The sequence below is a fragment of the Carica papaya genome, chromosome 7, assembly GCF_054855325.1.
Source record: "Carica papaya isolate Zhongbai chromosome 7, ASM5485532v1, whole genome shotgun sequence".
Taxonomy (NCBI): Eukaryota; Viridiplantae; Streptophyta; class Magnoliopsida; order Brassicales; family Caricaceae; genus Carica; species Carica papaya.
This window is the reverse complement of record NC_142315.1, coordinates 29,494,731-29,519,019: the sequence shown is the minus strand read 5'-3', so window position 1 is coordinate 29,519,019 and position 24,289 is coordinate 29,494,731. Positions and strand designations below refer to the sequence as shown.

Genomic DNA, 24,289 nt, shown 5'->3' with positions numbered 1-24,289 from the left:
TTTATAAAACAATATTTTATTCCCAACGGAGGAACATCCGACAAATTATAAAAAAGACACGGGAGCCGTCGAGAATTTACACGAGACCATCCAACTGCACCGTCACTTCCACTCAGGCCGCGATTCTACGCTGACGACGCAGTCTCTGCTTCACTCTCCCCGGTAACTAATCCGTATTCGTTTTGTTGCCATGGAAAATTGATTATTCCTTGCGGTGATTTTCTCGCTCGTTTAGCTGATTGGTGTTAAAATTCAAATCGCCGGATGCTGGGGTTATTTCGCGTCTATACAGGTACACTCTTCTGTTTTCTCTGAACAGCTAGGAAATTAAGATGAAGATATGAGGAATTCGTGTATTCAGCTTAACCAATTGTTACGAGGGGCTATTTGTTTGATGACAAATTTACTTGGTAAAATTTCTCCTAATTTGTACCGAAGCGAATTTTATTTTTAGAAATGAAGTCATGCTCTTGTGTATTCCTGGTATGCTTGTTGGCAGTTTATTTGTTTTTTTTTTTTTGGGTTAAATCAAATGCAGAGGTTTGCAATATTGACAGCCCGTTGCACCCTGTTTGGATTGAGGGAATTTGAGTGAAAAGGGGAGGAAAGTCTTTTCACTCATTTGTATAAAAAATGAAATTAGTCAAGAAAACAAAATAACTGAGCTTTCCTGCTTTTTCCTTAAAAATATGATTTGGTATTATTGACTGTTTGTTATGATTAATTGTTCTTTCATTTATAAAATTAAACTAATCATGATACTGGAACTATAATTTCATTTTCTTTACAGATATGTTTTTTTAACTCTCTATTTATATAAACAAGAAAAAAAAATTCTTTTCTCTTCTTTTGAAAATTATTAGTTTGCTTTTCTTTTCCTTTTCCTCCATTTCTTTACTAATTTTTTTTTTCTTTTCAAAGATAGCGTTAATTTCTACATAGATTTGGAATTTATTAGCTATTCAGTTACCTGTGTATGGTAATTAAGCACAGGCTCCTTGTCATACTACATCATTTTATATAAGTTTATTTTTGTGTTAGTATCACAAAATCTGGATGTACTTTTGTGATCGCCTAGAAAAGCTTGTTTTTTTATTGAATTACTTAGCTGATGGACATCCAATATGTACCAAAGTGAAGTATACAGGTAAGTTTTTGTACACGGACTAATTAGTTGAATTAAAAAACAAGAAGGTTTTGACAAAAGTGACCCTGTTGTGTCTTCAAAAAAGCACGAAAGTAAACTAGAGTTTGGAAATTATGATTATTAAGACAAAAATAAGTGGCACAAAGCCTTAAAGTTTGGTTATTTTTATACATGTTTCAAACTTATGTCGCTTGTTGATTTAAATAAAGAAACGAGGTGTTATGTGATTAAATGATGAAAATATGAGTAGGTTTTGTGATATTAGTGCTTTAGTTGTTGTATGCCACAACAATGTACTGACTCATCACAAATTACTTGTTATTTGCATTCATGCATGCAGTTAACTATTAAACATTGAAGATTCTTGTGGGTTTACTTAGCAAAACTTATATTATTACAACTTATAAACCAAATTTTATTTTCAAATTAATTAAGGAAGATGCAGCCACTTAAAAGACTTGAAACTTAATTTGAGTATGAATTTTAGATGGTCAAAGTATCTGCTAAAATTGAGCTCCTAGGATAAGCATGTGAAGAATCTGATGAATTTCTTTTGCAGATAAAATCTGGGCCTGTAGAGTCCATTATCTTTCGGCATTAAATTTGAGAAGGATCAACCACTTCAGGATGAACTCCTGACAACTCTTCACTTGCAGTCACCTTATCCTTCACTTTCTGGGATCCGAATTACGTCCAACTCTGTGATACTGTAAAATGACCCCAGCCAAACAGGCACCTTGTTTCTGCCCATTAAGTTTGTAGTTTCTTCATGCAGAGAAAATTGAACCTGTTCCTGTCTTGCAATGTAATAAGCTCAGTGAATAGGAATTATATTGTTTCCAAGTATCAGATACCAGAACTACCAAAATAGTTGGTAATTCCAGATGGGCCAGATATGGAGGAGCATGTGAAAGCCAATTCTTATGACTAGATAAGAATGAAGTTCTCTAGCAAGTTGAAAGAGAATTATCCCAGTTTAAATGCTACTAGGGTTGCTGATAACTTTATGGAGGAAAATCTGCATTATGTTAATAGCAGTGACCAAATAATGAAAAAAAAAGAAGGATTATGTACTCAAAAATTGAAGAAATCCTTGGAGTGTTCACTGAACGATTTTGATAGTCATGCTGATGCTGCAGTTAAGCATGGAGAGAAACTTAAGAACAATCATGCAGTTGTCAACTCACATGACAGACAAGGCAAATCAATTTCTGCAATGCTAGCTCCAGCAGTGCCCAAAAAGCTCTGGGATGGATTACTTCATCTAAGTTCCTCCATAACCGTGTCTGCTGTTGCCTTCTTTAAAAGGTCCATACACACACTTGAAACATTCAATTTCAATTAGATACACTTAGTCATTGTTTTTGTTTCTTTTCTTAGTTTTATGGTTGCAGGTTCAATCCTTTGGTGAATTGAATGTCATTAGCATTGCTTATTGTTTTATGTTAAATGATTTACTGAGCAATTGGAAAAAAAAAAAAAAAATTATTGGATACGAAGAACTGTAGAAAGTTGCAGAGAATGGAGAACTTGTATTGATACTAGTAATGAAAAAAGAGAAAGAATACCTGTACAAATCCTAATAAGAAGACTTTTCGGTGAAAATCCTATTCGTGGCTCTTTAACTTCTCAATTGGATGGAATGAATTCCCAACATTCTGTCAAATCAATTAATCTGGTTTTCTTTATTATGAAAGAAAGGGATGTAAAACCTTCTGTACTGCTTACTAGTGTAAATTGAAGATAAGCAGCACGTGATGTAATTTTCGTTTTGGAAAGACATTAATTAGCTGGTGAAGTTAATTGTACTTCTTAGAAGATGTAGGCTTCCTTCTGGCTGTTTAAACTTTTGGGTATCTGGATCCAAGGAGTTTGCATGGCAAACAAGTAGTTGAAAGGCTATAACAAGCAAAATTTGAACGAGTATGGTATTTTGCCGTTCCCAATGCTTTTGTGGTATTAGTGTGTTTCCTATAGTTCTTAGCTTATAAAGTTTGTGCGAATCTACTGCTTTATATCTAGCTCATCATCTATAGCTATAAAAAATAGTTGGTTTCAAGGTGAATACTGCATTATAAATCACATTTTAGCACCATAATGTTAACATGTTTGACCTAATCTGGTAGACAACACAAACAAAGAAAATGGCTGGTTGGGAAACCATAAACAAGTGCATTTAGGTACTCCAAATAATAGTGATGGAGTAAAATGCTTAACAGTGAAAAAGGAAGAAGAGAACATGAACTTAGTTAGTTTTGAATATTTTTTGCAAAGCCCTAAGTGAGGGTGTTCGGTATTTCGTTGTGGCCTAGTTTTGCTGGTCTGTTGGTAGATCAGTGGGAGCAGGAGCAAAGTCCTTGTAGCGTGGTGCAGTTGTTTGGTCTAGGGTGTGTTGTAAAGGAAAACTCTAGTTATAAGAGAGAGTTAGATCTTCGGGATAAAAAATTGCAGGTGACTGATGAATATAAGCATACTAGAACCACGTGAAATTCTCAGTGTTCTAATTTTTTTTTTCTTGCTTTTGCTTCGTTCTTCATATGTTCTTTTAGTATATTAACTACATTTCATTTTGGACCTAGGGTAATGCAACTAAGCAAGTGTGATCTCCTTCATTTATTAAGTAAGAAATGAATGTTTACATTTGTAATTCTACTGATCATAGATTTGATATTGAAGATGCTTTTACCCTAAGCTATATATTGCAAAATAAGGAGAATTACTTGTGGCAAAAACAAAAAAAGTAAAGAAGTGTCTTTGTGACATGCTTCGTATGTTCTCCACTCTTCTTTCCCTCAGTTTTGAGAGATATTCTCCTCATGGTTTGTTAATGGAGTAATTTTGTCGTCACTACCTTAAAGAATGCATGCCCTAGATCTGGTTGACTTGAGCCTGAAATGTCTTTCTTTTTTGAACTTTTTAACGAATGTTTTATATGGAAAAACTTAAGACATCTTTTGATGTAGAAACATTGGAATGCTTAATAGTTCAACATATGATAAATTTTTGGTGCTTTTGAATTTTCTGGTTTCAGTGTTATATGAAATTTTGGTTATATTACATCATTACATCTATTGTTTAATGTTTACATGTTGTTAACATGTCCACCATGTTAGGATTCCTTGTGCAATATGGATTGATTTGGATCCTTGATCATTTCTCTAGGCAATATTATTTTGGTCTGATTAACAACTGTTGGACTGTTGAGCTTGTTTTCCTAATTTCATGCTGAGGCATATGCCTTTTCCTATTTATTTGTGTCAAAACTTTAGACGGAGTTATTTTTTTCTTCTGCTTTTGATCATAATTACATCTTTTGTAATTATTATCCTTCTTGAGCTCAGAACCATACCATTTGTTACACCTTAATTATTTGCCCCTCTCTGGGGTGAAAAAAACAGTTTTCCTAATAACTTTTTATGCTGCTTAGCCTTGTCAGAAAATAAATATTTTATATACAGGATAAACAAGGCAACAAATGGGAAGAAAAAAAGAACTAATCTCAGTACTTAGGCGGCTTCTTCTTGATCAGTTTATTTTTTTTTAAAAAATAGAGGTGCTATGTATACAGCATTTCCTAGTTTTGTGTGTGTGTATATAATCTTTGGGATGAATCAGAGACCAATAAAGAAATATCAATTCAGGCTTCAGATACTAATTAGTAAATTGTGGCACTACGCTCTTTATTTTATTTTACCATTCAAGAAATCTTTTATAATGTAAAGATTTTGAATGACAACTACTAGCTCAATAAGATGAAGTCATAAATCATGCTTTTATGTTGGAAAATCTTTAAATTAACTAACATCTTTACCCTATAGGAAGTGTATAACTGATAACTGGAGGAGGAGATGGTTTACGCACACTATAAAGTGGTAATTTGTGTTCACTCAGATCCTCCTGCGTAAATAACAGACTATCAGCTGAATAATTCTCAAAAGTCGACTAGAATATCGGGCAATCTTCATATATGAAAACTGAAATAAGAAGTATGACCAAATATTTAATAGCTTCAAAGTCAGCTTGCTTTGTGGACTTGAAGGAATTTGCTGAATTGCTGTAAAATTTCAGAAAAGGAAAATCTGAAGCTCAAGTTTTCACCCAAATGGTCTGTTGCAAATTAAGGGAAAAAAAGAAATCTTTCTAAGATGAAAAGAATCACAACAAGGAATACTTTCAAATATCTGCTCTTACAAACTCCAATTCCTTATGATATAAGACCTATAGTAAATCTCTCAAAGGTTGGAAAAGCTTACAAGATGGCAAAACAGGAGAGAATGGGAACCGGACCCAGCGATTATTCTTCTTACAAGCATGAAGCACACTGATAAAGGGAACTTGACCCTATCTTAAGTTGGCACTTATAATAGAAATAGTCTCAGATTATATTATTTGCATCATGCATTCAGAGGGGTTGTAGTAATTGTTGTTTGTTAACAACTTGCCTTTGATGACTTTGTCATGCAGCGGTGACAAGATGCCAGATGTCAATTGGTCTGATTCTGTTGAAGTTAAAGGAAAAGTTAAACTAGAGGCTTTTGAAAAATTTATTCAAGATCTTCCTCGCTCACGCAATCGAAGACTGATGGTATGAATCAGTTTCTATAATTGGTAGGTAATTCAATCTAGTGTTTGATTCATCTTGGAAAAGGGCATTTGAGATCTTCCTTGTGTAAGTGAGATTTTCAGTTGGTAAGTGCTTTTAGGCAATATCTTGATATTCATTGAAAGAACTCCAGAACAAGAAAATCTGATCCTTTTACTTAAATTCCTTTTCTAATAGAAAGTTCATTTCTTTTTTGACATATATATATATATATATATATCTTGTTGTAGATCCCATTAAATGTGCAAAAAACCCTGGGAGTTAAACTCTCACCCTCTTAGTAAGTTGGCTTGCTTTAGGCCCCTCGGGGATGGGGTGGGAGAGAGTAAATTGTACTTCATTTGACTGGCAGACAAGTCCTTGTAAAGATTTGAGTTGTTAACTGAAGTTTATATGGTATGAAATATCATACCAGCATTAGAAAGATGTAAAAAGTTGCTTGATGAAGATAATTTAGGTACTGTATGCATGATTATTTTTCTATGAGACATGCCAGCTTGTACTTGTTTGAAGGCAGTCTTTTTAGGAGATAAACTTCAGCCAATTTTGCGGCCTTATTTTAAAGGCAGATGCAATTTTTCTTCAATAGGTGATCTTCTTTCTTTTTTCAGAGAGAGAAGGTAGTAACCTTTTTGTTAGATTAAAAGAAATTATGTTTACTTGGTGAGTCCAACAATTTCACTGTTTCTGTTTTTTGCTGAATGGGTAATCTCTGACCAGGCATGTAGAAATAATGTTAGGAATTTGAACAAATGTGCTGCATCTTAAGATTTTGCAGTCTAAAATTTTATCTTCCAAGTTGAGTTCCCTTTTTAGTCGCAAATAAAGGCGCTGATAGTCATATGCTCTAATCTTTAGGTGATCTCACTTTGCTGGAAAGAAGGGTCTTCTAGCACTGGACTGGCAGAGTTGAAAGAGGTGAGTGGAAAGAAGGGTCTCATGTAGATATCACCTTGCATCATGAGAATAAATACAATATATTCACTATCTCTTGTCATTTTAAGTAACAGGTTGCAAAAGGGTATAAAGAAGGAGGGAGAGTTGGGATTGCACAGCTCTCACCAGGTATTGATCTTTACATATGCCCTCGTACTGACACAATAATTACAATCCTTGCAAAACATGGCTTCTTCAAGGGCATGAATGCTGTTGAAGACAACCAAGACTCCTTGGTTGGTTGCGTTGTGTGGCGAAGAAATCAAGCACCTTCTGCTTCTGCTGCAATGAAATCTGATAAAAAAATCCATTCCTCACCAAAGCGGCCTTCAAACTCTGCTTCTGACTCATCTAATAAAAGAGTTAAAAAGAAACATTTGCCCGGCAGAGAACTGGACAATGAATCTGTTGCAACCACATCAGGCACAGCCCTTTATAGTAATGATAGCAGTGGAAATGAAAGCAAGAATGCGAAGACTAGTGAAGTTGACATTGAACTGCAAGGCATTTCTTCTAGTGGTGGTAAATTCTTACCAGCAATGTCAGTCCAGAGCAATTCGTCATCTTTGTCAAGAAGTCTTGTACCTTCCCCATGTTCTCCCTCTACGTCTCTACATGGTGTTGTGGAACAGTCTCTTGAAACGAGAACATTTACAGAGGAGATGTTAGTAATGCAGAAACCTAAAATAAATCTGGAACTTCAAAGACATGAATATAATCTGCCACCTCCCATTATAGAAACACAAGTCTCTACTCCTGATGATGATGATCTTCCTGAATTTGACTTTGGATATGCATGTGGTACTTCTCGAACTTCAATCAGCAAGAGTGTACATGCTGCAATTGTTGACATGGTACATTCTACTGATGGAATGAAGGAAATGGCAGGCATCTTCCCAAAAAAAATGCCAACTCTACTGTCACCGGTGTCCAGTGAAAGCGAGGTGGGTGTTGTTAATCATCTCAAGATTCAACCGGAGGCCATTGTAAAGATGGCTTTGCTAGGGAAAGTTGTTGATACTGATCAAGTCAGGGCCATTTCAGTGTTGGAAAAGAACCAGTCTGCAGAAAGCGGAAAGCTAGCACAGCCAGTTGATGCCAATGCAATTCACCAGCAAAAGAATCTTTTTGATGATGATGATGATATGCCTGAATGGCATCCACCGGACACAAAACTTAGCAAGCCACCAGTTTCAGGTGCAACGAGGCCATTAACAGCTGTCCCTCGGGTGCTAGATTTATCTTCTGAGAGTTCTTTCCTCAGTCCTCCAAGTTCTCAATTTCATTCTCAATCTAAAGCTCAGCCTCTGCATATACCTTTTGCAAGCCAATCATTTCAATGTCCTACTCATTGTCCATCGAGTTTCTATATGAAAATGACACAACCAAGCCCCATTGAAGCACATGTACAAAGGGGTTCGACTATGAAGAGTCATAGTTCTGGCCCTCATTCGGCTCTGCCTCCCAAGCCTTTTGATCACGTCAACCTCCCCGTCCAACCCACTGGTGGGCAGAGTTGGAGGCCATGACATGTTGAACAGCGTGTGAAATGGTTAGTGCTTCATAGAGATCCTGTTTTGAGGTTATTGAGATGTCCGCTTGTACATGAGTAGGATGTGGATATGGAGACTAATGTTTTGAAAAAAGAAACCTTTTAACTTTTACAATTTTATGCACTTCAAATGTTAATGTTCTTCTTAATGGGATTCTTATGGATTTCATCTGAGAGCACAATGCACGGGATGTGGACGAATGCTCTTTAGAAAAAAACTGTTGGGAGAATGTGAACTTTTGTTTTACGAAATGGGAATTATATATTTCTATATGAAGTTAATAGTATTCCCTTTGGATCCTCTTGTAATGGTGCTTGACCTGATTCAGTTCTGATCAAATTGGAAACAGGTAAATTATAATCTGAGGAGAAAAAGAAAAGCTATACCTACAAATGTTTTATTCTGGAGGCTGTCGACTGACTGCTTGAAGCCAGCAGTAAGCAGAAATGGAAGCAACCAACCAAAAGTAAATTTTCCTTGTATATTCATTGAATAAAGATCAGAGCTTACATCAAAGAAAACTAAAACGAATTATATATAATCTGGTATATATATGAACACAATATTATCAATTAGAATTTTTTTAAAAAACGATGGTCAGAGACTGTACTTCATCTCCTTCACTGGAAAAAAAAAAAAAAAAGAAACTTCAAAATCTTCATCCCCTGCTTCATTTGATAATATGCTGATCGCAAGAAATCCACATTAAGGAAAAATGTGTTGAAGAAGCTCTTCAGCAGATCATCTACCGTCCACACTCCTAACCAGACACTTGCTCAGAAAATCCTTCCCCGTTTCCTACATGTTCATGGGTTCTTCCAGCATCGAAGAGCTAAACCCTACCTTCTTCTTCAGCTGTCCCAGATTCATCTTTCCACCATCTTCCCCATCACTCCATACTTTTTCCCCACTGATCATCTCCACCACAACACAACCAAGTCCCCATATGTCGCCGGCGACACAATTTCTTTTCCGTAACCATCTCCGGCTAACTTTCAACAAGGCCGGCGCGGCCAGGCACCTCCAACGAGCCGTACGTACCAACCGCTGTTCCAAAATATTTTGGCTACAAACCGTCCTTTCTTTTCTCTCCCAAAACCCAACAAGATATTTCCTGGCTTAATGTCGCGGTGGACGGTTCCTCGACTGTGAATGTAGCGAAGACCCTCAACAATATGCCTGGTGTAAACCCTAACTTCGTCCTCAGACAACCCGGTGGGAGAATTCATGATACCGTTTTCGAAGCTTGAGCCTCTGCAACACTCCAAGATCACGTTGTAGACTTTCTTTCCCTCGTTTGTTTCGATCCCTTCGCCGCCGTAACATGTGACGACGAAAAGACTCGCCAACCTGCAGAAGATGCGTTTCTCCTTCATGAGACTCCGCAAGGGGTTCATCATGGCCGACTTCACGGCCATCTCGGGAGTAAGCGTGCAACCTTTTTTTGATAGGAACCCTTCTTGTGGGAATGTAAACGGCAGTGGTGCCGCCAGTTCCGAGCAAGCAGCTGCGAGACCCATGAAGTGCCGTGCAAATTTCGCATGCAGTCGTAGCCGCCACGGCAGAACAGGTTCTTGACGGTCGCCTTCTTCACCTTTATTTCCTGAAATAAATTTCGGTACTTTTTTGTGAGTGACTGCAAAGGTGGCGGCGTCAGGGTTGTAGGGATTCACCAGACTGAAATTGCTCGATAGATTCTTTGCATGACAGTCTGGGATACCGGAAGTTGTATCTGGATGTGCAGTACTCGTGGAGTAGTGATCATCAGGGAGCGACAACTAGGGTTTTGATTGAACTGAGTAATATACTGCTAACTTCTTGGCGTCTGTGTACGTATACTTTATATTATATTATATTATATATATATATATATATATATGTAAATATGCAGGTAGCTGTTGTAGATATTATGCGTCCCTTAGGATATTGTTTCCTGTGAATGACTTTTCCTTAACTCTAATTCATTAGAGGACCTATTCTGTCATACTCCCAGAATTATTTCTCACTGCCATTAACATATATAAATATATACATATATATATATATATCGATTCAACAGAAATATGAGTTGAAATTAATATATAACTTCGTGAAAAAAAAAAATTCACAAAGTAATTAATATATAACTAACATGGTTATAAAACCTAATAAGGTATCGAGTATGAAGCTTTTACAAAACACGTTTAGTGAGTTTTCTGAGGAAGTAATTACCCAGTGTTTTAAAGTCTGAGAATCATTTCTAGTTTCTACAAATTCTTAGTTTAAATTAGGAGTTAGAAACATTTGAACAATATTTTAGATCTATAAATTTTATATACATAGTTCATCATATGTATACACTAACGCAATAAGAATATTCATCATAAAAAAAATAAAAAGAATTACTTACACACGCAGGTATCGGTCAAGAATGTACAAATATTATTGTGGAAACATAGTTCCAGCAGCACAGCATCGGAGTATCTTAAAATGGTGATGTCCGCTAAAATTAGTTCACAGCCCAGGGAAAGGGAGCAAAGAAGGGGGTATTTAAACTTTACAATAAATCTGCAAGTCAAATTGGCTGCCAGACAGAGTTAATCAGACTCATCGTCAACAGTGAGCCAATCATTTGACTCTTCACCTTCCGAACTTTTATCCCGAGAAGCTGATTTGCCGGACTTAAGCTGGCTGCCTTCCGTCTTAGGACTCTCGTTTAACTTCACCCAGTCACTGGATCCACTGGGTGAAGCCCTAATGTCTTGTGATTGTCTATGAGTAGATAAGTTATCTGAAAGATCATCGTCATCATCCTCTAGATCACTAAATGAAACATCCTCTTCATTTTTTAGCCTTTTCAGGGTATCCGTAGATGGACTGGTTTTGAGGTCTTCCTCTTCCAACCACCGCTCTGTATTCTCCTCGCGGTCAATTTCTAGGTGTTCTGTTGCACTTGTAATCCGACTAAGCTCTGTTTCCGCAGGTGGAGTACCAGCTAATTGTGTCTCAATGACCTTGCTGCTCTCTTCAGGTGTATTAAGAGATTTATTCTCTACCTGTTCGTTCTTCTTTTTTTGCAGCTTCTGCAGAAGCAAGTCTCTTGTTGCAGTAACCTGCAAAGGTAAGTAACCTTTCAATAAAGAATAAAGAAGCTAGAAATAAAGAATAAAGAAAAAAATCACACAGGTGAAACCAAAAGACCAATCTCTTGCCTCTGAACAAGTTCATCCTTTGAACGAACACAACTAGAGTCTAGAGAGTTCAATAACTTGGAAAAGAAAATAATAGAACATTAGTCACACAGAGTAAACATAATCCACCATTTCTGCACGTACAAACATTTGAGAGGAAAGAAAACCATCTTCCATATGTGAGCTATCTTCGTAAAAATTAAGGCTTCAATATACCACTAACCACATCATTGCAGACAAGCAAATATATAGTTCTCATGGATAGGCATAAAAAAAAAATAACCGGTGACATGTAATCTAAGCAAAAATCATAAACTATTTACTTTCCTTGCCAGAATGGCATGGAATAATATATTGATATTGGTTAAACGACTGACAGTTCGCAAAATAATTTCAGTAGCTACAAAGATAGCATCTATCACACATATTTCAGGAATTTGAAGATGGAGAAAAGGCGTCAAGAAAGATTAATGCGAACAGAGCAGAATCTCAGATTCAATTATATGATTATTCCAATGCAAAAGAGCTTTTCTAGGTTCAAGATATAGTAAAGTGCCATTTAAAGAAGCTCAGTTATGTGAACATTAAAATCTTACTTCAGGGGTCGATAGAAGTTCGAAATCATGTTCATTCAGTCTTGGAAGCAACAATATGAAATAAATCATCCAAAATTGCTCATCTCCCATGTGATTCTCAAGGTTAACCCTAAGAGATGCAAGACTTGGAGCCAAACGTTCAATGGCTGAAGCATGTTCACTCTGAGCATTAGACATTTTGAAATCTGCAATACAACAATCCAAAGTTCAAACCCAAATATTTTTTTTAAAGTATGCACGTATTCCCATTACAAATACAGTTCTATTAAGCATACACATATACTTGTTTTCAGTGAAGCAGAAAGGGTATCTTTCTCCCTTTCCTTTGTCTTCCTGTCACTACAGGGTCAAGACAAAGACAATGATCAAAATTCTCTCGTGTCATTTCTACCATCAACACATCCAGGATACCAAAGGGAACCATTATAGTAAATGTTAATAAAAGAGAAATCCCATTAAGACACCAGAAAGAAACATTGAGAAAGCCCATTGTCGGCTCTGTTGACAAGGACCAAAATTCCAGAAAAGAGAAAATAACAGATTTTTTGTCCTCTTCAGGAGCAAAAGTCTAAGATTTTTTATCAGTACTCCACCAAACAGTCCACCAATTCCCATGTTCTCCCCAAAGAAGTTGCACGTGAGTGAAAACTCATAATAATGAACTAGTTTTGATAATCATAATGATTAACTATTTTATTTAGCCAACACACAGGGCAAGACAAGTGTTTTCACCATATTCTCTCCTGCCAATCCCTGCCCCAAGCTCGGGAACCCCCCAAAGAAATCCACTGTTCTTTACTATGGCGTAAAACACATAGGTATCTTCACTCTTAACTCTGATGCTCTCCAATTTCCCCCAAGCTCCGAACCAAAATTCCATAAAGAGAAAACAACAGGTGCTTATCTTTTTCAGGTAGAGAAGGCTAAGGCTTCAATTAGTGTGCCACCAAATAGTCATAACTACCAACTGTTTTATTTAGCACAGACAGGAAAAAGATGCCAACATACAGGGAAAGACAAGTATTTCACCATCTCTCCTGTCCCCCAACCCTAAAAAAATCCACTCTTTTTTACATGGCATCAAAACACATTGTTATCCTCATTCTTAACCAGGATATTCTCCTGTTCTCCCCCGGCTTGGAACCAATATAACCTCTTGGCTAACTGCACAGCAACACCAGTGTTATTTATGGTCCATTGTTCTTATCATCATTCATTGTGCATAGTCTGTCACTTAGCTTTATTGTCTTCCAATATTCAATCACAACCAGTATAATATATTGCTAAAATATTTTACAAAGAGAGTAATCAGAATTTTAGAATGTTGCAAGAGTAGAAGCAAAAAACGAGCTTCAAAAGCATGTCCTAAGTAAGTGGGGGCCAAAAGCAAACCTCCAAAATGTCATGTAGGAATTTGTTTTGAAAGGAAGAAAAAAAAGAACGGAAAAAATCTTCAATATTTTAGAACTCTCTCCTACTTAGTAAATGTTTTTCTCATTACATCTTCTCTATTAATGTTTACAAGCCAAGCCACCCACGAGACACTCACTCCACGCAAACAAGATGCCGCATGGGTCAAGAAAATGCATCCTAGAAGAATCACAAATCCATAAAGAGTATGCCAAAAATCATATAAGTTATCCTAACTTAAAGAGAATTTCCAGCCTTAAAGAAATACTCAACCCTTGAAGCTACCACGACAAAGAAACATAAAGGCCAACTTTCCACCTCCCCCGCTGGCCCCGTAATCATCTATAGCTTTTTTACTTTTAAATCTGCACTGTAATCATCGAAAAAGATAACCACTAGAGAAACAAGACCCTTCTATCACCTTTTTGCAAAGTGTCCAAGCCAATAATCTGAATTTCCTAGCAGAAAAAGCATCACAAGCCAAAATTTGAACATTTCCATATGTGCATGATCTGATGATTCAAGCGAACTAACAAAAACTCCATCTGCTACCCAGACTGAGCAGATACCATTAAACACAGTTATGCCCAAATCAAAGTGTCCCTTGATGCCATAAAGAGAAAAAAGAATGTCCTTGAAGCATTACTCACACTTCAGGAACTTCAAACCACCATTGGCGGCAATTTTTGCTTTTGTGAATCCATGAAAACGTTCAAAAAATAATCCATGAAAGTTTCTTAGCTCACGGGCAGTCAGGTTTCAGCCAACAACATTCCGCAATTTCTAATTTTAATCAATTATACATTTCAATCAGCTTTTGAATACTAAGTTATACCATAAATGCCTCCATCATTCTATACAGTAAACTTTTGCATGCTATAATCGACAATGCTTAGTTCAAGTAACTAAGAGAGCTTAGATTATCCTGCTAATCAACCAATCCTCATTTCTTTTTTAACCTTCACGCAATTAACTTCGAATAACACTAACTAATGCCAAATTAGAACAGAGACATTACCATTATCGACTGGGAAAGGGAAATCAGTCCAGCACTCGGGCCTAATTGAGATTTCTTTGACAAAATCAAGAACCTCTTCCGTAATCCCAGGGACTTCATCAAATTCACCATTGTCGAAATCATCCTCTTCTTCTTCTTCCTCCTCCTCCTCCTCCTCCTCCTCCTCCTCCTCTTGATTTTGAAAGGGAAACAAACTGGTGGCAAATTTTGAGATCCCACTAACCGCTTTGTTACCGGACAAGAGAGAAAGCCCGCTCTTGAAGCTTCCGCCAATTTCCACGAGATCGTTACGGATCCCGATAAGCGCCTGCGACGAACGCGACGAATCAGGCGGTGGCTGCCCGACGTCTTCCGTACCTGTAGACGTGATAGAAGGAGAAGTTGGCGGTGAAGGCGGCGGGGCCAGAAAGGCTGCCACACCTCGCAATTGCCGGCCGATTGTTTGACCGAGGACGGAGAACTCGTCCTTGACGCCGCCACGAGCTGCGGAGGCGTCGTCCGGCGATGAGGGCTCAGGGAACGGGCACTGCGATGAGGAATCAGCGTCGTCGTCGTCGTCGATCCGAAGGGATTTCAAGAGCCAAGACATTGTCCTGCGCTATGTCGAGTTAGCAGTTACTTGAAGCTAAAATATCCAATTACTCCTCATTTTTGCCAGTGTACATTATACCACCGGGACACGTCGGCACTCGCCGTAATTTCCACACGTGTGATTTCCCGGTAAAGTTCGCACGTGCCTCTCTCTCCCTTTCATTTTTTTTTTATCTTTTTAAAATTTTAGTTTAATAATTAAATTGTCATCGCAGTTAAATTAATCTTTTACATTTCTGTATTAGCAGTAAAAAAAAATTTTGTTTGGTAGAATTGATAGGTAATAAGTTAAAAATGACAGAAGGTAAAAACTACAGTTTAACCCAAAACAAAGTTATTAACTGATACTAATTTTCACTCTCCCTGTCCGCCATGCCAGTGGGGGAAATGTTCTTCAAGCAGCAGAGAAACCAAGAGGCAGAGAGCTAAAGCTTAACATCTCTTCATTACATAATATAATAATCCCATAGCAACAATCACAAATATTGCAGACCCTCTCCAGAAATCTACAAGAAATTTAACCTTTCCGAGGAAAATGCAAAAGGGGATCAAATTCCCTGATTGATTGAAGAACATCAAAACAACTTCTTAAGCAGGTTTAGAAAAAATTACCGCAGTCTAGTAAAAAACATTATTACCAACCTTGGCCACTGTAAATCAATAATCAATAATCAATAATCCAGAGCATTTCAACCCCCTTGCCCCCCACTCTCTTTTCCTCCCACTAATTATTAAAGAAAGAATCTTCTTCTACCTAACTACTGCACATTCACAACATATTGTACATGAACTTTCTAATCTTCCAAAGCATTGCGGATTCAATTCCAGTCCCACGTTTTCCTCGTGTTCTCGGAAGCAGAATGTATTTGTTTCTGGGGCATCTACATGAGGCCTGTATTATAAGGATTGTACGTTTGGACAGGCATACCGGGACCGTAGGGGTGGACGGTTGCACCGTATGGATTGCCAAACGGATTCGCGGACTGCTGTGGTGGGCCCACCATCATCATTTGGTGCTGCTGTTGCAACATGAAAGCTTGTTGCTGATTGGCCAGTGCTGCCATCTGCACGGAAGGAGGAGCAGCAACTGCATTGGAGGCGAAAAAAGGGTCGTGCAGTGGTTGCTGTACCATGGAACCTGCAACCGGGACTGGTTCCCATGGGTTGTAGCTCACATTCTGGTTGTTTCTTCTGATTGCATCATCATACAGGCTGTCTAGCGTAAGCTTGTCTAAACCTCCCGCCTTTTGAATCAATGCAGTTAAGGAGACATTTAGTGAAAGCTCCACGTGAACATCAGGTGTGCATGTTTTGTGATAGATATATACAGGCGCAAACACACATATATAGAGAGAGAGAGAGAAGGAACATAGTGTCTATAAGAACATTGGGTTTGGCAATAGTTCTTTAGTTCAAGAAGTTTTTGAACTATTGAAAAAGAAAGTGAACACTCTGTTTTGGTTATTTTAAATAAAAAAACTTTTTAAGTTTTACAAAAAATAATGAGTATTTTAATTTAGTAAAAAAACTCAAATTTGAAAAGATATAAAAAATTACTAAAGATAAACACAAAATAAGATTTAATAATTTTTAACAGGAGTACTATGGTCAAATGTATAAAAAGACAAAAAGAATCTTGACTTTTCACATAACTTATAAGCTGATAAAATTTAGATTTTTATAGTTCTTTCAGCCTGTAATCCGAACCGGGGAAAACAAACGAAATCATGCCTCTTCTTGGGTTAGACCACCTTATAAACCAAAACAATCATGTCTGATCTATATCTTGCTAGAAGAAAACGTACCAGTTTGCTAGCAGCAGTGGCACTCTCATTCGAGCTCGGTGCGGTAACAAGTGCCAATTCCCAACCTGTAGTTCCATTTGTTTGAGCTGGAGCAGTAGAAGTTGGCTGTTCAGCTGAAATAAGTACAACGGAAGCATAATATAGAAGGTCAATAAACTGGCATAACAGGACAGGTGACTCTCAGTTTCATTAATTTTTCTAATAATCAGGAGCTTAGTCTCCATTGAACTTTCAGTTCAAAGCATAAGCCAAGTAGCCAACAAGGTCCAGGACTGAAATTGGCTTTCTGAACCATGATAGAATTCCTTATAAGATTAAATTCTCGCAAACAACTTACCAACAGGAACAATTGCCAAAGCTAAGGCATTCTTCTCATCCAGTTCTGATGCAACTGGGGCGGGATCATCCAAACTCTGGGAGAAAAAAAGAACTAGGATTTTAAAAGAAACCTAAAAGAATTCAGGTTTAGGATAAGGATTTTGGAAAGACTATTTACCAGCAAATCAGGTTGTTTAACAACAGGTGGTTCCTCTTTTACTGGTTCAGGTAGAGGAGGCGATGGCGGAGTTGCCTCCTGCACCTCGGGGGTCTTTTTGTGTTCTATGGCCAAAACTTCCTTGGAGGGAGACGTTTTATTGTCAAGAACCTGCTTGTTTATAAAATAAAAATTAAATACAAAATGGTGGATAATATAACCTTAAGGGAAAACAAAGCAAAAATGCATGCTGAAAAGATCCATGAATATGGCAATTGCACCAAGAAAAATTTACAGAAAATAGTTAAAACTCAATAAAACTGGAACATGAATCAGTGGCCAAATGAAAACTTGCATAGATACCCAACTTTAATGCTGTCAGATTTCTGACATCAAAAGAAAGCACTGTCCTTTGTTCAAAAGTAAAGATCATCTGATACTTCAGAATAAAAGGGATAAAAGGATGACTACATCTCATATTTAATTGTATTATAATTCGTGTATATAATTAATGCTATATTCTGTATCATTAGAATTCTAGAACTTAAGGTTAGACTAAAACCCTATTGGTCATACCATTATAAATAGCAAGTCCGCATGATGAATAAAATCACCCTTTGTATATTTGTTCATATCTGTATACAGAACACTTCAACAACACAGTTGTTTGGATCAACTAGCAGATAATTAATACCATCCACAAGGAAAGGGGGGATACGGAGGCATGCCTCCCTTGGTTCTGGTTTGCTTATATCGACCATAAGGAGAGGTAATAAGACATGGTTCTAATTTGTTTTAGAAGGTTTTCAGCTATGTAAATATATACTAAAGAAAAGGTTATGTGGTTTTATCAGTCACTGGAAAAAATACAAGAGCTTTTAACTCATCCAAAATCCCAAGAACACTCAAGCTCAATCTTCCTCCTTTTCTTCTAGAAAATGAAGAATGTAATGTTATATGGCAGTTAAGGAAAAATACAACTGAAGATTATTGTTTCAGGAAGGATGAGCCCCAACACCCCAATCCCTTAGATGGCAGAAGATGGTGTTGATAATATTTTAGCCTAACTTCAAAAATATATGCATATATATCCATTATGTTACTAGTTAATACCATTAATATTTGCATTTTAATCCAGCGAACCAATGCAAAAACAAAACAGTCCATAGACATCAATTTGCCACCACCTACTTTCAACAAGTATTATCATAGCATTTCTCTTAAGAACATTCATGAGCAAATCCAATAGCTTAGTGCAAACTTTGCTTTGCATACCATGTGGTGTACAAGGGTGTACCTCCATATGTACATTTCCACCTCATTAAAAATAGTCAAACAAAGAATACTTTTATACCTGCTCCTTCCGAGCTGTTGAAAAGCGTGGAGCTTCTCTCACATATTCTTCCATAGCTTGAAGAAATGATGCAGGGGGCTTCATAAGAAAAAAGACATTCATCAACAAAACCTCCATTAAGTACAGCTACAAAGTATTCCAAGGGATCAGAATGACAAAACTCAAACCTGCTCAATCTTTATAAACCTTTCTCCACGACCAACATCAACACTTTTACACACTTCATAGAATTCTGACAACCTCTCAGCCTGAAGATCCAGATTTTTTAAAATTTTATGAATTAGAAATCCTCTTCATATACTCTGAGGACAAAATAGATGAAATATCACCAGGACAGTTAACTGCTAAAAAGAAAAGATATACCTGCTGCCCGGCTTTCCTGTATATATCCAGAGCTCTCATAGCATCATGGCGTTGCATCTCAAAGAACTGCCAAAGTGAACAGTAGCATTAGAAAGTGATTTGCTGAGCTAAACTTCTTTAGAAAATTGATCTTGGTGCCTACCTTGTCAACCAAATTGACAGTACCATCATTAATGGCTTGATGAATTTTGATGCTCTCAGCAGCAACCTTGTAGAAATGACAAGAGAAGACAGTTATGAGAACATGCCATCATTAAACTAATTCAATTAATATAACCAGGCCCCTTGCTTCATGTCTGTTGGGTTGACCAAAAAACTAATATCATAAAAAAGCAACAACTAAAGATACATACCATTGAAAGTGCCAACTGAATCACATGATTATGAATGGCTGCTCCTTGCGGCTGCAAAAGAAGTTCATGTATATTTGCATCAAATAAAGCCAAGAGGTGTTTAAAAGAAAACAGAAGTAATGACAAGATAAACAATTTCTCACGTAAGTCAGTTTTATGTTGAACACCGTTTGGAGATTAACTACCTGATCTACTATGTAAATCAAGGGCATTACATACTTACCATACAACCAAGACAACGGAAAAGAAGTTGTTGCAAAGCTGGTAAGTGTTCAAGCAGTTCAGCAGTATCCAAATCTTTGGTTCTCTGCATCAAATTAGTGTCAATGAATCCTTAAGGAAACAAGCTAGTGACAAAAAATAGAGAGATACTACACAAATTATTTATGTTTCTGAAGGTAAAAAACAAAAGAACAACACAAAAAAAAAATAAGGTCGAGAAGATGAGAATCTTACAGGACGATCCATCTCAACGTCATATTTCAAAACACGAAAACACTCCAGCCTCTCCTCCAAAAATAAGGCATAGGTACGGACCCAGGAAGAATAATCCCATGCTGAGCAGCAAAGGGAAGAGATCATAAGCAGGAACTCAAGGTTTCAAAAACAATGATTTCCTTAACAATAAAATAAGGTACCATTTGGACTTGAATCATCTTTGAAATGAGCCATGTTAAGCATGTGGCAACGGCTTCTTCCATAATTTATGAGTTCTTCATGAAATGTAGGGTCCACTTCCCTCAAAGCACGATGAATAATAATTAAAGTTTTCAATGCAACCTAAGCACCAATGAAGAGTCAATTGAGAGAATTTCAATGGAACACACTAGAACATAAAAAAATTCACATGCTTAGAGAACCCATTTCTTAAAAAATTGGATATGAGCATTCAAGCCATTATACATACAGGACAATATGTTGGAATTATGACCTTTTATTTTTCGGGAAAAAAATGCCAGCATTGATTAACCATAAAATCAATTGTGTAAAGAAAGCGATAAAATAAAACCAAAACAAACACGAAGTTCTAAGTTTCATAAATAACAGCTATATCCCAACACAGACCTCATGGTTGTGAAAATCAAAACCTTTACAAGAACCTGGATAAAGAAGATAGAATAGTAGAAACAATAATTTCCATTCCAGTTCTTCTCACTTAGCATACAATATATGCATAATTTTTATTCATCCAAGTTTTTTTTCTGTTTCTAGCTTATTTACTTATATTTCTTTTCATTGGAGAATAGTTCAAAGGCAAGGAGCACAAGTTATCAAATGCAGAATGTACTAAGGCATAAGAGATAACTGCGACAGCGTACAGCTCAATCACTCTTTGGATTTCAATGCTTTTTTTTCCGTTAGAAAAAAATATTTTTTTATGGAGAAAAAACATAAAAGCTATTATGTTTTATTAGCCTATGTTTAGCCTTCAAGATCATATCATTTTAAACATACCCATTGAGATATAGAATTCTTTCCTGGTAATCGTAAAGATAATAACTATCAGCACATAACCTACTTTTTGCATTGGCATTCATATGATAGAAGCAAAAGATATGGTTACAAAAGACTCATCCCCACCTATGCATTTGCCATCCCTCAATTTTATTTTTTTTTTTAAAATAAAAGTATGTTATTATAGATAAGGTACCAAAGGGGTACCACCCGTATACAAAATAATCACATATTTATCAAGTGATCAATAACCATCCCAATCTCATGTAAGTCTCTCACGTCATGACCCAACAAAATAGAGCCAAACGTGTTAATCCATCTATTTCTAACTTTTAGAAAATCATTTTTGATATTCTCAAAAGTTCTAGCATTTCATTCTTTCCACACAACTCAAAAAATGGTTAGTGGAACTACAAATAAATATTTTCCCCTTGTACATATACCCAACCAAGCCCTTATGACGCAGGAAAAATAATTTACAGGTTCCTAAATATCAAATCAACATATTTCATTTCTCAAAGTAAATTCTGTTTAGTCTGTAATTTGGATAGTATTGTCTAACCTGCTAGACAGAGTAAAGGAAAAAAGAAGAAAAAATTTATTTGTTTGATGCACATACTGCCCAATTATGGGTCCTTGATAACCGTCTTGCAAGAGCATGGATGCTATATGCAACATCAGCACGAGGCCTTGTAGCTGAAATGGCAGAAAAAATAGCTGCAAAGAGTACACATAATTTAAGACTTCATCAACAGCTGCTTGTACATCAAGCAGAGATCATAGAAATAAACTGTAGAAAACATATTCTTTGAGCTGTTGCCACAAATATTAGTTGAGTTGGTGAGGAAAAGTGAGCACCCACCTCTAATGTGTTTCTCCTTCGCAGGGCGTTCAACATGATTAGTTGCCTTCACTATGGCAATGTCCAATTCCTGCAAGTTTTGAGTGCCCAACAGATAATATATCTTATACATCAAACTTTTGAATACCCATCAAGAGAATTATAAAACTAGCTATACCTTATAATCGCTATTGACTTTAGCCAATGAAACAGTAGTTGTATCCTTGATAGCTCCCAATGCTTTCCTCAAGCTATTCTGTGTGCCTCCACCTGACATTCTCTCTCCCTCTCAATCACAGAGTTCTGCAACATAGCCAGTAATAATGTCTTTAATTTCCTCGAACAATTTCTCTTCTCTCAACAAGCTATGCAATACTAATACAAATTTGGCCTTCAAAATTAAAGGTTCATGCAAAATCATAATATCATAAATCCCCACAAAACCCCACGACCTCGAGCTTAAAATTTGGAGTTCAAATCAAACTAATCTAAGATCTAATTCAAATGAAATAAATCAGGAACATCTTTTCCCCCATCAAAACTCAGATGCCAACTCCAATAATTCTCACCAAATAACGTTGCAGTAGAGAAGAGAATTAATATAAAACGAACTCCTTCAATACCAAAACTACAAACCTCAACAATTTGAACCCAAATACCTCATTCGATTCAAAAGAAAAACCAGCCATAGAAATATCAAATCATATTTAATAACGAAGAAAAATCCAAAAAAAAAAACATAACGAAACAAGAGAAAAAATAAACAACAAGAAATGACCATTTCTATCAACAATAACCAAAAAACGACGAAATTAGACCATTGCCGCGATGGAGGAAAGAAAATTGAACAACCTTCTTCTTTATTCCAAAAGATCTAACCATGGAGAAGCCAGAACCTCCACAACGCTAGAATTAATCTCCCGTAATATCCAGACAAAAAAAAAATCACACACACACACACACTCATTTTTAATATCAAAACATGCAGAAAAACGCGTAATCATTAAAAAAAAAAAAAAACCCGAGATAGATCAGGAGAGAGATTGAATTTACCAGAGAAGCTGAATCGAATAGAGAGGGGGAGATGACGCTGGTATGGTCTGGTGTGCGACCAAATGAAAAGTCTTGAGCAAATACGAGTTTAAAAAAGCTCGGTCGTCTTTTTTTTTTTTTTTTTTTTGGGTGGCGTCGGCGTTCTGAAAAATATTTATTTTATTTTATATTTTTTTTTAATTTTCGGACTGTGATTTTATTTTTATAAAATATTTATTCCCTTCGCTGAATTTTCTCTAATCTGTTTTCTGTCAGAGTAGAGCATGTATGAACTTCCATTACAAAAATAAATAAATACGAAAATGGGCAATAATTACCTACAGTCGCTCGTACCATCCAGTTCATGCCACCTGTCAATAAATGCTGCCAGGTCATTCTTAGTTGTTTGTACATATGTTTACTTTAGACTAAATAAAATGTGAAGCACAAGCTTAATTTATAAAAGTGTGATCCACATTTAATTATAAAAATTAGTAAAGAAAAAAAATATATAAATTAATAAAAATTTTAAAAATATATTAATTAATAATAAATATTATTCGATAATATCTATATAACATAGATAATATTTTTAATAAATTAAAAATTATATTAATAAATTTTTCACTTTATTAATAAAATATTTTATATTTATATAAAATTTATATTTTTTAACCATTTTATTATTTAAACTCTCGTTTTTTTTTTAATTCATCTCGCGTTAATAATTCAACTTCCATTACTCACGGGTAATTTATAAAAGAAAAAAAATATGTTTTTAAAAAAATTGATTTTAAAATTAAATTCTAAATAAATTTTATAAATTTAATTTGAAGTTACTTAAAATTGAAATCAAACTCCAAATTTGCTGGATAAATTTTTTTTTTAAACATGCTATATGAAGTTATAATCTATAGATTATAAATAAGTAATTTCAAGGATGACCAAATCGTGTAATGATAAGTATGTTGATCGGACGGGGGAGGTTATGATGGGATCTACAATAAGCAACGTAGAGGATCGTCTCTGTTGCAATGAACAATTAGCTTTTAAGTCCATATAGAATGCGGTGATCGATTATTGTCTCGTAGCAAGAAAAGAAAGCGAAACTTGGTCACCCAACAATAATATTTAATTATAAGTGTATATATATTTATATTATAATTAATAAGTGAATTATAATTTTTGCATAATTAAATTCTTAAATTATTATATATTTATATTTAATTAAATAATATTAAATTTATCTTTAGACATAACCGGAATAAGATTTGATTAATTCCTGTCGAATTAAAATAAAAATTAAAAAAAAAAGGTCAAATTTACTATGAGAAATTACCAAATTGTCCTTGTGGCGGTGGTACTTTAAAATGAGGTGGCGGGGGTGGGGCCCACTTTGGTCGTACTAAAATGATTGACACGTGGAAATTGAAAATAAATCTAATAATTCTATATATATATATACACACACACACACACTATTATGTGTGTGTGTGTGTATATATATATTACTAACAGTCATCAGATTAAATCCCACAACTCTCTCGATGGGAACTGCCAGGACCACTCACCCAACTAGTGTATGTA

General features: G+C 36.0%; 4 protein-coding genes across 5 annotated transcripts; 1 reads left to right on the top strand and 3 right to left on the bottom strand.

Annotated features, from left to right (window-relative positions):
- The first annotated feature begins 28 nt into the window (after positions 1-28).
- On the top strand, positions 29-8,515 carry LOC110815738 (uncharacterized). Of its 2 annotated transcripts, XM_088206977.1 has the most exons (6): positions 29-162; positions 293-410; positions 1,707-2,455; positions 5,612-5,732; positions 6,609-6,668; positions 6,761-8,515. In XM_088206977.1, exons 3-6 carry the CDS (start codon positions 2,085-2,087, stop codon positions 8,213-8,215), a joined length of 2,007 nt encoding a protein of 668 aa, XP_088063103.1. In that variant the 5' UTR covers positions 29-162; positions 293-410; positions 1,707-2,084; the 3' UTR covers positions 8,216-8,515. The 2 variants fall into 2 exon arrangements, with proteins under 2 accessions (XP_088063103.1, XP_021899365.2); XM_022043673.2 differs by lacking the exon at positions 293-410 and having other exon boundaries at positions 45-292.
- A 522-nt stretch (positions 8,516-9,037) lies between these two features.
- Positions 9,038-9,657, bottom strand: LOC148253148 (mitogen-activated protein kinase kinase kinase 17-like). The gene is made up of 2 exons (XM_088208554.1): positions 9,314-9,657; positions 9,038-9,260 (listed from the first exon to the last, which is right to left on the bottom strand). The coding sequence occupies exons 1-2, from the start codon at positions 9,655-9,657 to the stop codon at positions 9,038-9,040; spliced, it is 567 nt and encodes a 188-aa protein (XP_088064680.1).
- Positions 9,658-10,637: 980 nt separating this feature from the next.
- Positions 10,638-15,079, bottom strand: LOC110815608 (BSD domain-containing protein). Its single transcript, XM_088207035.1, has 3 exons — positions 14,434-15,079; positions 12,006-12,190; positions 10,638-11,331 (listed from the first exon to the last, which is right to left on the bottom strand). Exons 1-3 carry the CDS (start codon positions 15,020-15,022, stop codon positions 10,816-10,818), a joined length of 1,290 nt encoding a protein of 429 aa, XP_088063161.1. The 5' UTR covers positions 15,023-15,079; the 3' UTR covers positions 10,638-10,815.
- Positions 15,080-15,450: 371 nt separating this feature from the next.
- Positions 15,451-22,882, bottom strand: LOC110815739 (ENTH/ANTH/VHS superfamily protein). Its single transcript, XM_088207034.1, has 16 exons — positions 22,724-22,882; positions 21,849-21,973; positions 21,692-21,761; positions 21,449-21,546; positions 20,013-20,154; positions 19,831-19,931; positions 19,598-19,681; positions 19,375-19,425; positions 19,164-19,229; positions 19,022-19,087; positions 18,826-18,906; positions 18,659-18,736; positions 17,326-17,475; positions 17,167-17,242; positions 16,830-16,942; positions 15,451-16,268 (listed from the first exon to the last, which is right to left on the bottom strand). Exons 2-16 carry the CDS (start codon positions 21,945-21,947, stop codon positions 15,906-15,908), a joined length of 1,638 nt encoding a protein of 545 aa, XP_088063160.1. The 5' UTR covers positions 21,948-21,973; positions 22,724-22,882; the 3' UTR covers positions 15,451-15,905.
- Between the last annotated feature and the right edge of the window lie 1,407 nt (positions 22,883-24,289).

Bases quoted from the DNA above. Each gene is read 5' to 3' on its own strand.
- LOC110815738 (XM_088206977.1), top strand. From the start codon at position 2,085: ATGAAGTTCTCTAGCAAGTTGAAAGAGAATTATCCCAGTTTAAATGCT. The intron at 2,456-5,611 runs GTCCATACACAC...TTTGTCATGCAG, and splicing joins GCTGTTGCCTTCTTTAAAAG to CGGTGACAAGATGCCAGATG. The intron at 5,733-6,608 runs GTATGAATCAGT...TCTAATCTTTAG, and splicing joins CACGCAATCGAAGACTGATG to GTGATCTCACTTTGCTGGAA.
- LOC148253148 (XM_088208554.1), bottom strand. From the start codon at position 9,657: ATGGCCGTGAAGTCGGCCATGATGAACCCCTTGCGGAGTCTCATGAAG. The intron at 9,261-9,313 runs GTTTGTAGCCAA...GGCTCGTTGGAG, and splicing joins GGGAGAGAAAAGAAAGGACG to GTGCCTGGCCGCGCCGGCCT.
- LOC110815608 (XM_088207035.1), bottom strand. From the start codon at position 15,022: ATGTCTTGGCTCTTGAAATCCCTTCGGATCGACGACGACGACGACGCT. The intron at 12,191-14,433 runs GTAATGTCTCTG...GTTGTATTGCAG, and splicing joins CCCTTTCCCAGTCGATAATG to ATTTCAAAATGTCTAATGCT. The intron at 11,332-12,005 runs GTAAGATTTTAA...TTACCTTTGCAG, and splicing joins AACTTCTATCGACCCCTGAA to GTTACTGCAACAAGAGACTT.
- LOC110815739 (XM_088207034.1), bottom strand. From the start codon at position 21,947: ATGTCAGGTGGAGGCACACAGAATAGCTTGAGGAAAGCATTGGGAGCT. The intron at 20,155-21,448 runs GTATGTGCATCA...ATTGGTGCTTAG, and splicing joins CAAGGACCCATAATTGGGCA to GTTGCATTGAAAACTTTAAT. The intron at 19,230-19,374 runs GTATGTATCTTT...CATTTCTACAAG, and splicing joins TTCAGTTGGCACTTTCAATG to GTTGCTGCTGAGAGCATCAA.